This window comes from Syngnathus acus, chromosome 19 (genome assembly GCF_901709675.1).
Source record: "Syngnathus acus chromosome 19, fSynAcu1.2, whole genome shotgun sequence".
Classification (NCBI taxonomy): domain Eukaryota; kingdom Metazoa; phylum Chordata; class Actinopteri; order Syngnathiformes; family Syngnathidae; genus Syngnathus; species Syngnathus acus.
The window spans coordinates 7,520,845-7,534,060 of record NC_051103.1 but is presented as its reverse complement, the minus strand read 5'-3'; the positions used below and the strand labels follow the sequence as shown (position 1 = coordinate 7,534,060).

At 40.1% G+C, this 13,216-nt stretch overlaps 3 protein-coding genes across 4 annotated transcripts; 2 read left to right on the top strand and 1 right to left on the bottom strand.

Annotated features, from left to right (window-relative positions):
* Positions 1-26: 26 nt before the first annotated feature.
* On the bottom strand, positions 27-4,928 carry lrrc45 (leucine rich repeat containing 45). Of its 2 annotated transcripts, none has more exons than XM_037278815.1 (18): positions 4,872-4,928; positions 4,126-4,395; positions 3,861-3,922; positions 3,716-3,786; positions 3,459-3,637; positions 3,048-3,176; positions 2,825-2,937; positions 2,673-2,731; positions 2,473-2,550; positions 2,258-2,393; positions 2,075-2,152; positions 1,886-1,997; positions 1,735-1,805; positions 1,538-1,630; positions 1,338-1,430; positions 1,094-1,267; positions 793-940; positions 27-516 (listed from the first exon to the last, which is right to left on the bottom strand). In XM_037278815.1, the coding sequence occupies exons 2-18, from the start codon at positions 4,343-4,345 to the stop codon at positions 317-319; spliced, it is 2,016 nt and encodes a 671-aa protein (XP_037134710.1). In that variant the 5' UTR covers positions 4,346-4,395; positions 4,872-4,928; the 3' UTR covers positions 27-316. The 2 variants fall into 2 exon arrangements, with proteins under 2 accessions (XP_037134710.1, XP_037134711.1); XM_037278816.1 differs by lacking the exon at positions 4,872-4,928 and having other exon boundaries at positions 4,126-4,161; positions 4,238-4,317.
* A 254-nt stretch (positions 4,929-5,182) lies between these two features.
* Positions 5,183-7,237, top strand: trub1 (TruB pseudouridine (psi) synthase family member 1). Its single transcript, XM_037279003.1, has 8 exons — positions 5,183-5,350; positions 5,419-5,517; positions 5,600-5,655; positions 5,746-5,827; positions 5,933-6,005; positions 6,407-6,546; positions 6,629-6,685; positions 6,762-7,237. Exons 1-8 carry the CDS (start codon positions 5,209-5,211, stop codon positions 6,941-6,943), a joined length of 831 nt encoding a protein of 276 aa, XP_037134898.1. The 5' UTR covers positions 5,183-5,208; the 3' UTR covers positions 6,944-7,237.
* Positions 7,238-8,333: 1,096 nt separating this feature from the next.
* Positions 8,334-13,000, top strand: hhex (hematopoietically expressed homeobox). The gene is made up of 4 exons (XM_037278996.1): positions 8,334-8,913; positions 11,473-11,651; positions 12,111-12,161; positions 12,261-13,000. Exons 1-4 carry the CDS (start codon positions 8,523-8,525, stop codon positions 12,519-12,521), a joined length of 882 nt encoding a protein of 293 aa, XP_037134891.1. The 5' UTR covers positions 8,334-8,522; the 3' UTR covers positions 12,522-13,000.
* The last annotated feature ends 216 nt before the right edge of the window (positions 13,001-13,216 follow it).

The following is a 13,216-nucleotide window of genomic DNA, read 5'->3' as shown; positions in this document are numbered from 1 at the left end:
CTTGAAAAGAAAACCGTTGCACTATTTTAAAAATGGTTTACAAGCTCTTGAAGTGGCATTTTGACAGGCAAATCCGGACATATCCAAAGCATCAAATTACAACACATAGAAACATTGCTAGCGATCTATCTTGATAGTAAAGATCTTTGATTACTGAAATAAGTGACCTCATGCATCCCAGAATGGAGACTATAGGTGACAGCTGTATGTTTTTAAGTAGCACCATTATACAGCGTTTAAAGCGTTTTTGCAGATGAAATATGAACATTTAGCACTCGTCAGTAAAGGCTGAGAATTGAGGTTGGAGGTCATTGAGTCATTTATTGGAGCTGCTGTACTGTGCTAGAGGGGAGCCTTGCACATAGGTAAGGATGGCATTCTGTAGATATGTAGCTCTTTGGGCTTCATCGTCCCTCATCCTCTTGATCTCTGCCTCTTTAAGACGGAGCTTCTCCAGCAGAGAGGACATCTCGCTTTCTTTGTCAAGCAGCGCCTCTCGGTGGTTACTATTTAGTACTGCAATGACGACAACAGTAAACCACAAAGAAAAACATTAGCAGTTCTGGAGAGAAAAACAACAGGACAAATTTTGAGTCGACTAAATTTCTATTTCAATTAAGAATTTACATTTTAATCAAATGAATGCCTTTGTTTTGTTTACTGAAGTCTTGTGGTTTATTTTTGAATGTCACAAAAATAAATATGTACATAACTAGAATAGAATTATTTGTCCTTATATCATCAGTGTGTGGTTTGTCAATAAACTTCTTTGTATGTTATAATACAAAGTACCTTTAAGTTCTCTCTCAAGGGCACCGATCTTCTCTTTCAGTCCTCCCTGAGCAATTCTCTCGGCCTCCAAATGACCGATCTGCTCCTGTAGCTCCAACCTCACTCGACTCACCTCAGCCACCTTTTCCTGGTCCTTACCAGACAATTCCTGCAAGTAAACACGTTTAAGCCATATTGGTTTAGCACCTCTTTTGTTACATTATACAGGACAGGTAGTCAAGCAGTGCTTAACCGAGCTCTCAGGGGGTCTGCAAAAAAAACAAAAAAGTTTATTTACAAACCCAAATAGTGCCGCCCATACCTGCTGGAGCTCTTCTATTCTGCGACGCAGGCAATCTGTCTCAATGTTGTGTTGACTGTTCTTGGCCTGTTGGTCAGAGATGATCTGTTTCTGTTGGGAAACTTGCAGCTGGATCTCCTGCAAGGAGGAACGCGTTGAGCGAAGCTTCTCCTCCAATGATGACGCACGTTCCTGCTGCTCCAAAAAAAAAAAATTGAATTGAAGGAGAAGAGCAAAATGGTAAATCAGAAATTTGTAAACCAACCTCTTCTTGTCTCACTTGAAGACGAGCTTTACTCAGATCCTCCTCTGCCTGGGATCTCTCTGCCATACATGCAGCTTTCGCCTTACTCAAGTCCTAAAAAACAGGCAGGACACTTACATAAAACTAGTACGTGATTATCAGTCCCACACCTTTTCATTTATAAATGACAATGATATGATGTAAATGACAATTCACCAAACCTCTTCTAGTTGAATTCGTTGTCCTTCCAGTTTGAAGATGCGTTCCTGTAGAGTTTTCTCACTTTCCTCTCGGTGACGATGAACATGTTCAACCTGGACAGAGACTTGTTAGTTTGTATGGAGAGGGGGCGGAAGAGAGGAGAGAGAGAGAGAATGATAGAGGAGAGAGAGCGAGAGAGAGACAGAGAGAGAAATACCTCTCTTTGTCGTAGATGATCCATGTCCTCCAGGCCTTGCTTGAACCTTCGCTTCTCAACTTCCAGTCGGTCTAAGAGGACAAGATAGAATCCATATTTCCAAGTTTCAGTGACGGAAATGCAATCTAAATGGTTCACTGTTTTGTTTTGCCTTCTGCCTGTGCTAGTTTGAGCTTCAGCTCAGCTGTGCTGTTGGTGAGTTCCTGCTTTAGCTCAAAAAGCTGCTGCTGCTGCGACTTGCACTTGCGCTCCACCTCGTCCACCTAACAGATGCGCGCAAAAATCATCAGAGCAATTTCGTGAAGTCATAAAAACGGATGCAAAGACTCAATTGTTGTACCTTGTTTTTGAGTTGGACGTTGGTGTCTGTCAAGTTTTGGATCTCTCTGAGAAGCTTTCCTTCCCTGGAAACGCTGTCCTGAAGGAGCAGAAAATTTCACAAGCTTCAAACATAATAAAAAGTGTAATACCCACAGTCTCACTTGTTTTCTATTGTTTCATGAAGATTTAAAAAAAACGATACCTCGTGTACTTTTTTCTTCTCTCGGCTCTGCGCCTCCATGACCTGCTCCTTCGCAACCTTCAATCTCGCTATCAGCTCAGCCAGGCTGTGATTTTTCTGCTCAGAGAGTGCAAAGGCAGCCTCAGTCATCTGCAATCTGCACACAATATTTTTTTTACATTAAACAATTTGTTGCGGCGGATGCATTTTATTGTACTGTAATACGAAATGTTTACTTTGCAGTGAGAGAATTTACAGTTGACTTCCTCTCATTTAAGGCTTCCTGGAGTTGACTGATTTGGATGGAACTGGACCTAACGAGTCAAACAAAGCATACAACTTGATTAGATCACAAACATAATATGTCGTGTATTTTTAAATTCTGTATATGCATTCTCTTGTCTGCAAAGTGATTTCACACAATTTATGTTCTTACAGGTTTGACTGTCCCATCTCTTCTCTCTGCCTGTCGATGGTCACCATCAAGTTTTGGAACTAGAAAAGTGAAGGAAGGGTCAATATCATGATTTTTAAATTTTTTTATTTAAACTTAAAAAATAGTAAATAACAAATAAGTGCTTCTGCTACCTGACGTCCCTTCTCTTGCTTCAGATTCTGAATCTCTTTGCTGAGGACCTGGGTTCTGCTGTGGCTTTCTCTTAAGGTGGATTGTCGATCTGTGTTGCGTCCAACAATGTGCTCTGAAGCGGTTACACAGTAAGGGCATAAAATTGATTCAAAGTTAGAATGACGTGGTTATGGTTTGCTCATAAGGTTAAAAAAAAAAAAAAAAAGGATGTAGATTCAATACCAAGTGCCTTGAGTGTGTCGCTGGGTATGTTGTTTCCGGCCAGCTCCAATTGCGCAACACTGTGGTTGCTATGCAGAGCCTCCAGGAGACACCTGCCACCCAGGAGACCAATGTTGTTCCACCTCAGGTCTGTCAACAGCCAGAGACAAAAATCAATGAAGTGCGTAAAATCTGTGTTCAGATTAGTTACAAATACATTTGTATACACAGCCCTATTTTTTTTTTTGGCATAATCCCGCTAAGGGTATCAAACCAACCGTTTACTGATTTACAGTACACCTTTGTATCAGAATTACTATCAAAAAATGTCATTAATAACACAACAAAACCAAGGGTGACTATAGACTTTTTTTCCATAAACACCATTGCTATGTTATTATTATTATCATTAATATTTTGTGTGTGATTCACCAAGTACTTTCAGGCTGCTGTTGCATTTAAGTGTCTGAGCAAGTGCTAACATTCCATGATGGTTGATCTGATTGTTGCGAAGGTCAAGATGTGTCAGCACATTGTTGGTGCCCAAACCCTCACAAAAGGCAGTAAAGGCTTCCTCCCACACTCCCAGCGCATTCCAGTCGAGAACTAACCTGCATACAAAATGTTGAGTCAATGTCCGAGTTATGATGTAGTTATAATCATAACTATGTTGAAAAAGTCGTTCTTACCGAGTAAGAGTATTGTTACGTGCCAACAGCTTCCCCAAAGCCTCTGCCGCTGATGATTTCAGGTTATTTCCCTGCGAATCAGATTTTGCATGAAAGAATATATACAATGAAATATATTCAACATAGTCCATTTTTCAAGTGTTACCTTTAGATCTAAGACTTTAAGGGTTGTATTGTAAAAAAGTCCAGTGAGGAAAACTTTGGCACCTAAGAGTCGACACACAAGGAGGTAAACATAATCACATTAAATACTCAGCAAACGGCGCAAGGGGGGAAATTAGGTAAAGTTGTACCCTTATTTCTCCTGCCCTCAAGAGTACAAAATAAAGTTCTGATTAATAACTAACCGTTGGCACTGAGAAGTTAGAACTTCGAAACACAAAAATGAAATGAACCCTCTGGATACTCACCTTCGTCACCAACCATGCAGTCACTGAGTGACACCTCTGTAAAGAAAGTATCCTTTTGAAAAGCACGGCCAAGGAGTGCACAGGTATCCGCCGACAGACTCAGCCCACTCACATCCAGACGGGATGACTTGCATTCCAGCAGTTTGACCATGACACTCTCTTGTGGCTCAACACCTCTTTCCTTACACAGGCCTAAGTAGGTCTGCCTGAAATCCTCCATTCTGCCGTCCTTTCTTTTGCACAGCGTTTACTTCTTCATCGCCACCGCAACTAAGGAAAGATTAAAACATTACAGTTAGAGAATTTGACAACAGAGAGTCCCTCTCAATAATACGGCTAGTAATTTGGAAAATAAGTATTTTGTGGTGTATAGGAGAAGAGGCGGGTTCAATCTATCTTGTGTTATCATGTAACGGTTCTGCCTGATACCATAAGTCGCTTGTATAGATAGCTCAACAAAAACACGTTGAAAACAAATAATAATTAAATGAAACTATATACATTTCCACTGTGCACAAATTCTAAAGAACCTATATAGTGGTCAACAAGCAGATAAAAGAAAATGCATTCATTCGCTAACTATCATACGACGCTAACGTTCGAACAATGTGACTTGGCTAACATCTGTTTATGATACAAGTTCGTACTTTCGCCAATTTTCCCAAAATAAAAGAGTCAGACTTTTTAAAACGTTTACCACAAGTACAGACACTATATATTCTAATTGAATTAAAACAACCACAGACCTTATAGAGTTGAGCGCCGCATTTGAAACATAACACAGTTGACAATCAACCAGGAAGTGCTTTCCATTTGTGAGGCATCATGGTCAATGTAGTCCATCCACTAAGACGATCATTGCTTTCGGGCTTGTTTACGAAAGCACAAACGTAGGAATAAAAGTTACTTAAAAATAAATTTAGAGTGATATAACATTTCCTAATATTTAATTAAATCCCACATTGTTGTTTTGTTTACAAACAAAATAAAACGTATTAAATTTAACTACCAGCAGACGGCGGTGTTGAGCTTAAACGTTGGTTGAAACCAACAAAGAAGATCAACGCGTATTGACAGAAAAGCATGGCAGGAAGTAACGCAGCTGCACCTCTTACTAGTTCTCTATCTAAATTGCAATCATTGAATGGACTCTTTGCAATTTATAAAAAGCAAGGACCGACGTCTGCTGATGTTTTGAACAAACTGAAAGAAACTTTACTGAAGGGTAACGTAGATGAAAAGAAATGGGTCTCGTTGGTTGAGGGGAACACTGACGATCTGTTTGTTTTATAGAAGCCGGTGTGCAGAACCCGAACCCGAGGAAGAGGAAGAAACAGAGTCTCAAGATGGGTCACGGAGGAACGCTTGACAGTGCTGCCAGTGGAGTATTAGGTATTCCCCATTTATCTTTTAATTGCCATCATCATAATGGTAGTGTGTCTGAATTCTTGGCATTATTCTGTGTTCCTTTTAGTTGTTGGTGTTGGAAATGGTACAAAAATGCTCAGCACAATGTTGGCTGGTTCCAAGGTGAGTCGTACTAAATATGTAAAGTAGAGTAGGTCGTGAATGAATGGAGAACCTATGGAACTAAGCAATCAATCATGGGTTTTCTTTTAGAAATACATTGCTGTAGCAGAGCTGGGTAAAGCAACAGACACTCTGGACGCTACTGGCAGTGTTACAGAAGAAAAAGATTTCCGTAAGTACAAGCCCCATCAAATCTTCTGTTGTAATTAGTTGTCAATAAATATGCATATTTGTATTTCTGTGTTTGTGCATAGTGTCTCTCTTTTTCTTTATCCAGAACATGTGACCAAGTTGGATGTGGAGGAGAAGCTGAACCGTTTTGTTGGCGATATCATGCAAGTCCCACCACTGTAAGGCTTAACCATGTGTGAATATTGTTGCAATGTATCTAATTGCAGAAAATGTCTTTAATGATCGATGACTAATTCATATATTCAATAGTAAGTAGCTGAACGCATATGGTGCATTTGAAGGATTGCCAACAAAGTACATCTGAAAAGCAAGAAAAACAAGGATATACTTGCACCTTCAATGACACTAAGGTTCCACCAGATGGTGCTAAAGTACAACAATTCCGAGAAAAAACTGGTTCCACGCTTATGCAAAGATGTGAATGCTGATTAACAAATATCCATAAACTGTATGTATGTAGACAGTTTTAGTGTGACTCGAGTCCAGAATTTCCAGTGGCATACAACGTTTTCTTCCTCATCTCGTGAGTTTCATTTTTTTAACGCTCTTATCGTTTCAGTTACTCAGCACTGAAAAAAGATGGCCAGCGAATGTCTGTTCTTCTGAAGAAAGGTCATAAGGTCGAGGCCAAACCTGCCAGATCTGTCACGGTGTACAACTTGACACTACAAGAGTTCAAACTGCCCTTCTTCACTTTGGGTTTGTCCATGATCATTTTGCTCAGTACAGAATTTTATGCTTTTAAGCGGGCCGTGAAAATCTTGTATGTTTTTCATCACAGATATTGAATGTGGCGGCGGGTTTTATGTGAGGAGCTTGATAGATGACCTGGGCAAAGGTTAGATCTATTAACAAATCAAATCAATCCCAAATGTTGTGCTTCACCACAACAATAATCTGTTTGTCTGTCACAGCACTTTTATCGTGTGCTCACGTCAAGGAACTGGTCCGTACCAAGCAGGGTCAGTTCACTTTGGAGCAGCATGCCTTACACGAGGAGCACTGGACACTGGAACACATCCTGAAATCACTGCAACCATGCCCTGATCAAGAACAGAGTGTTGATGGTGTGGAAACACCAGAAGGTGGAACATAAGGAACAATCTCTGGAGAGATTCAGTAATTCAGGTCTGGGTCAGCCATCAGTTTCTTTTGTTAGAATATTACTTCTTTTTTTTTATTGAAGAACTCCATGTCCGTTTGCAGACTTAAATTACGAAATGTATGCATTCTGTGGATTTATTCGTTGCTAGCATCCTAGCGTTCTATACAATTTATTTTGTACTTACATTATGTGTATAAAAAAAGAAGTGGACCCACATTGCTAAACTCAGCTACGGGTCAGCACATAACTATGTGTTGCAGAAATACAACATTGAATTATGACAACTTTTCTCATTATTTTGAGTCATTCTAATCTGTGCTTTATTGTAATGTTGTAATATAAGGTGATAGTTTTCTTTAATTACTGTTGGAAAAAAGAATTGCAGTCACTAAACCATCAGTCAATCAGCTTTAAAAGTATGATATTGTATAAGAAATATTGACAAGTGCAGTTTTTCGTGTTGTTCAGTGGCGTGCAGCGATTTGTCAGTCAGTGGTAACATTTCTGGCGCCAGCTGTCACCGAGCCGCTGCTCCTATTGAAAAGCTATCAATCGTTTTGCTCAGGAGTCTGACGCCAAGGCAATCAATGAGCTGTAATTATTGTCTCAGTCCAAATATTAGCCTTTTGGTGCTTTCTTTCATGTCTTCAAGGCTATTCACGTCCATGTTTGCTCTCGGAATCCCCTTTATCTAAATGACAGCAGTTGGGAAAGTTAACTGTTAGCGGCGCGCGTTTTAAAGACTCATCGCAAAATCCAATTCGATGAGTGATCCCATTTATCAGACGATAAAGCATTTCGCTTCCACTTGGCACTCTGATGTGACTTTATATGGCCGAGTTAGTAATGCTCGTAAAATTGTGAAAGATTAAGAGACAGTGAAACAGGACACATATAAGGAAGATAAGCGCATACATCTGCAGACTCATTATCGCTGATTGTGGCTGGCTATCTTTCATTCGACATTCAAATCCTGAGTTAATCACTCTCTGCGAAACTGCACCCTTTAGATTGTCGACTAATATATAGTTAAAGATAAGGAGCTATTTGATAAGTCAAAAAGTTAACACATACAAACTGCAGCCATATCATTTTAAACACTTTTAAAATTCAATGACACGAATGATTATATGATACAATGGAGATGACACTTGCTCAATAGTAGTTGTACTATATTTAAAAATATATATTTACCTAATCTAGCAACTAAAAGCGATTATTTAGGCGTCTTTGTTTGGCCGAGAAGCAATTATCTTTTGTCAACTGTCATCTGATCACTGAATGTGTGGGTCGATTGAAGGAGATTCGGGAGCCAATCAAAAACGTTCGCTGTCCACCTGGAGGAAATGACTCGTGCATTTATCGCCTCCCTTCTGCGCCTGCAGCCAGATAACAACCAAACAGTTGGATCGGGACCTCCTAAAACACCCTTCCACACACACACGCGCGCGCGCGTTACTGAAACTGTCTTTTTTCACTTAACGGATGCAGCAAATGGTTGGTGTGCTGAAAAGACTTGAAAAGAACTCAATTATCCAAAACAGCGGGAGAGAAGGGCAAAAGAACCAGGATGAGCGTCCCTCTTTACGCACCGACTGCCATCCAGCAAGCTCATCCGACTCCCTTCTACATAGAAGATATTCTAGGGAGGACCACCAGCAATTCTTCGTCTTCTTCCTTTTCCACGTCCACCACCTCGTCATCCACTCCGATCATCCCCACGCCAACTTTCCCATCGCCTAACTCGTCCTTTACAAACTTCATCTCGCCTTACCGGACGCCAATTTACGAACCGACGCCGATCCATCCGGCGCTGTCCCACCACCACCACCACCACGCTGCTGCAGCTTTCACGGCCACCTACGCCTACGCTGGGGCGTTCGCGAGCTCCGTGTACCCCTTTCACCAGCAGCACCGATCATTGGGGGAGTATGCGCATACCCTCAGACACGACCCTCTCGGTGAGTTACATTTAATCCCATATTCATTCAAATATTTTGTTTTTTTCTCTCCCATGCTTCTACTGACAGAATCTGGACAGCGTTGTAAATCATTTGCTCAGAGAGTCGGAATTATTTTGATTTTCTAAATGTTTAACACAATTCTTCCGCTTCCGGCTGTTTGTTGCACCACTATCGAATATTTCTATTCATACGATTAATAATTACAAATTTACCTTTACAAAGTAGGACTACAACTATAAAGCAGTGTGATATATTCGGCACATGAACTCCTGCAGGTCGCAGTGCTGTTCATCAAGGTGTATTAATGTCCCTTTCAAACAGTTCGGAGGCTGCGGATTCGATTCCACCTGACTCATTCCGTCATGAACTTAGATTTTTATTGACGTTCTGGACTCCCTTCGTTCAGCGGCCTTAAAGGGTTACACAAAACAAAAGGTTTACCGTGCATTTAGATTTTTGATCATTAGCCCTGGGTATAAATTCTCTATTTAAATTCGAAATTTTGTCCCAAAAAAAGTTGGACTGGTGCCGTAAGTGACTCCTGCAGCGCATATATACATAACGGATATAATGTGCAAATGATTTTACGCACGTGCAGCTTTGAGACCCCAACACATCTTGGTGCTGTGCCAAAAAGCCTATTTTTGCACATCACGCTTGATCATGCATGCATAAACTGGGTGTAGAAAGTACCATTAAAAAAAAAAAAAACGCATCTCAGAATCAGAGCGTTCTCCTAACTTCAAGGGTCGAGTTTGAATCCATAAATCCATCCCTCAAAGTAAACACTAATGGTGGGGATGTAGTGTTTGTGGATGGCTCATGTGTTAACCTTGACTCGTTTTCCTGCAGCATTGTATTGTTCAGAAACATCAGAGGGGAGAGTCAGCCAGTGACTAAAACATATGTGCCCCTAAATCATTGTGTGCGCGTGCATGTCATGCAGGAAACTGAAAGGTTCGAATGGCGTCTATCCTATATAGACAGGCCATGTGCTTGTATAGATAGAATTGTTTAAAGGTCTCGACGGATCTGATATTGCACGCGATAAAAGTTTCTTTTAAGTGGAGCGTGACAAGCGGGTCATGTGACTTTTGGTGTTGTGCTGAATGAGCTCCGGGACGTGTTCCGTTGCATTGCGGAAGCCGTGAGCTTGTCGATAGGAGTAAATCTGCTCTCAGAAGCTGTTGAATGTTTTCCTGTCTCACTCCGGCCAGCCGCTTCCTCGGGAGCCCGCTGCACGCTGCTGATTATTTTATCGACATCCTCAATACAGACATATTCAGGAAACACTCGGCCTCTGATAGCCCGGGATCCGTTTTTCACATATTGTTGCACTTCCTCTGCATGGCCAGTGAGGATGTGACTGACTTTCTTTATGATTGCAAACTGGGCTACACCTATTGCGAAAAATGTGTCACTGTTGAATGAGTATGCGTGAATGCGTCAAAATAGCCCTACGTGGTCATTTGAGGTTAGAATGATTTCAAATCACGTTTGATTTCATTTTTAAAAAAATTCTCGGTAAATAAAATGATAATAAATGATCGGTTGTCGCCGAGCAAGACCTAAAAGCTTCATTCTAATCAACTTTTGCATCAAGTCAATTTGGATACAACATTGCACTTTACAATCCATTGCAAAAAATATCAGTTAGTCTATATTTTCCGATTTTTTATGACTGTACAGAAAAACTACCATACAAAATCTCAGCCCATGCACGCTTGGTTTCAACCAAGACCGAAAGAAGAAAAAAAAGAAAAAAAAAACCACTTTCGCCTAGTGGACTTTGATTGTGTAAATGAGAAGAGGACATGCGTGTCTGTCGGTGCATGCCATCGCCCATAATCACGCCACCAAGCAGGAAACACATGAAGCGGATATTTGGCCATAGTTTCGTCTCTGTCACGACCTTCCCGAAAAAGAAAGCGTTCAAGCAGCAGGCCGGTGCACAGCTGCAAGCAACAACTATTGTTTGTCCCTCACTGACAAACGGGAAAGCAGATTTGAAACTAGTTACATCACTATTCGACACTTCTATTGCGGTGTCGTTTGCGGTTAATTCTCTATATTGGGTGTGTACAGTATATGTTCTTGCTGAAAAAGCCGCAGGGCAGGCTTCAATTTGAAGAAAAATAGAATCACATGGCCACAATTTGAGTATAGTCACTGTCAATATAGTTCAAGGTTTATGTACCGTATAATCTTTATTTTTTCCTCCACAAGCAGTAGGCCTATTTTTCGTCATATTTAAGTACAATTTTATTTAGGCGTCTTAAGAATACAGCAAGTTGTCATAATGTGCCAATTGATGAAAAAAACAGCATTACTGGAAATGATACTAACGTTACGTTACATTACCAAAATGGACCGACAACAGCGCTGATGAGGAGGGGCAGTTATTTTACGGGAAAGCGCAATAAATAAAATGAGTGTGAAATTATACTTGCATTAACTCAGTTTGCCCGGGAAGATTACATGCACATATTCATTTTGTTTAAAACAAATAAAAAACAAAGCAAAAGTCAAATAAAAATAAAATGCCTTCTTCCAAAGGGAAACCTCTGCTGTGGCCTCCCTTCATCCAGCGGCCCTTGCATAAGAGAAAAGGCGGTCAGGTCCGCTTCTCGAATGACCAAACCATCGAATTGGAGAAGAAGTTCGAAAACCAGAAATACCTTTCACCCCCGGAGAGGAAAAGACTGGCCAAGATGTTGCAGCTAAGCGAACGACAGGTAAGCAAATACCGAGCCTGTAGATAATAATAATAATAATAATAATTGGGTATTATAATTATTATCCATATTTTGTTATAATAATAATAACAACGAGAAGTTATTATTATTACAATTATTATTTTATTATTATTGTAATAATAATAATTGGGTATTATAATTATTATCCATATTTTATAATAATAATAATAATAATAACAACAACGAGAAGTTATTATTATTACAATTATTATTTTATTATTATTGTGATCAGAAATGATAACACAAACTTCATGGGTAAATAATTAAAATCATTTGCGATTACATTTTTACTTAATTTGCGCACTCCTCTCGGAACACGCCCACTGACGCACGGGCGTCAGGGAATAATAAAACCTCAAATATCAGCACCGTTAAAAATATAGGCAGACGTCGAAGGGGCAAATAGCAATTCTGAAATGGGTGTATCTACATTTTCAGGTTAAAACCTGGTTCCAAAATCGACGAGCAAAGTGGCGACGACTCAAACAGGTTGGTTTCTTTCCTACAAGTTTACGCAGTTGTTTTTTTTATTTTTTATTATTATTATTATTTTGAAGTTCTTAATTGGATACTCACTTACTGGCTCAGGAAAATCCACAAGGAGGTAAACCCGGGGATGACGTCAGTAGTGCAGCGGGGAGGAATGACAAAGGAGACGCGACGTCTGACCAGTCCGGGGTTCCGACCCGGAATGCAGCGGACTCCCACGTGCTTGAAGCCGCACGCGGTGTGCGATCCACGTCGCCAAAACAGTCCTTCGTGGAACCGGAATGGAGCCTTTCAGAAGATACAGACCTGGAGCTGGACATTGACAACGACAATCAATTGACACTCACCCATCAGCTCTGAGGATGGACTGGAAAAATGAAGAAACCGCTGCAAAATAAGCAGCTTTTCTGATTGTCTTAATTATAGCTGTGAGTTAAAAGATTTTTTTTTCTCCATGAAAAACTGACATCATTTGCAATTTCAAAGCAAATACAATAAAAAAGGACCAATGTCTTGTTTTCCAGATGTAACATGCACAGACGAACACTTATTCATATGCAACTATATTGTACATAATTATGCATGTGAAATGATTGTTACTGTGTCCACTGTAAAATAATAGATTAGAAACGTGTTCATTTTAAAATGGAGATTTATTGGAATAATCACTCAAAGGGTAATGTCTGTAATAAACTATTCATGTGTGTGGAAAGTGTGGAATTTTTAGTTGAATAATTCAATTGTAGATTGACGAATATTTGCCATTAGCACTGCTCAAGTGGAAATTTAAATTTACACTGCTATACATGTACTACAATATAAGTAAAGGACAAAACAAACGGTTCCATTTCCGTTCGTTTTTTACCAAATCAAGCACTCTCGCAGATTAGCAAAGTGTTTATGTCAATGGTTGTCCCATCACCACATTCAACTTGAAATATCTTATCATTCAGACCTCATGCAAACAGTGGGAGTTTTTCGGTAAGAAGATTAGGTTAATAATTTAGTGAACTCTCAGAAGAGCAGGACAGATAGGAGAGCAACTGATTGATCAT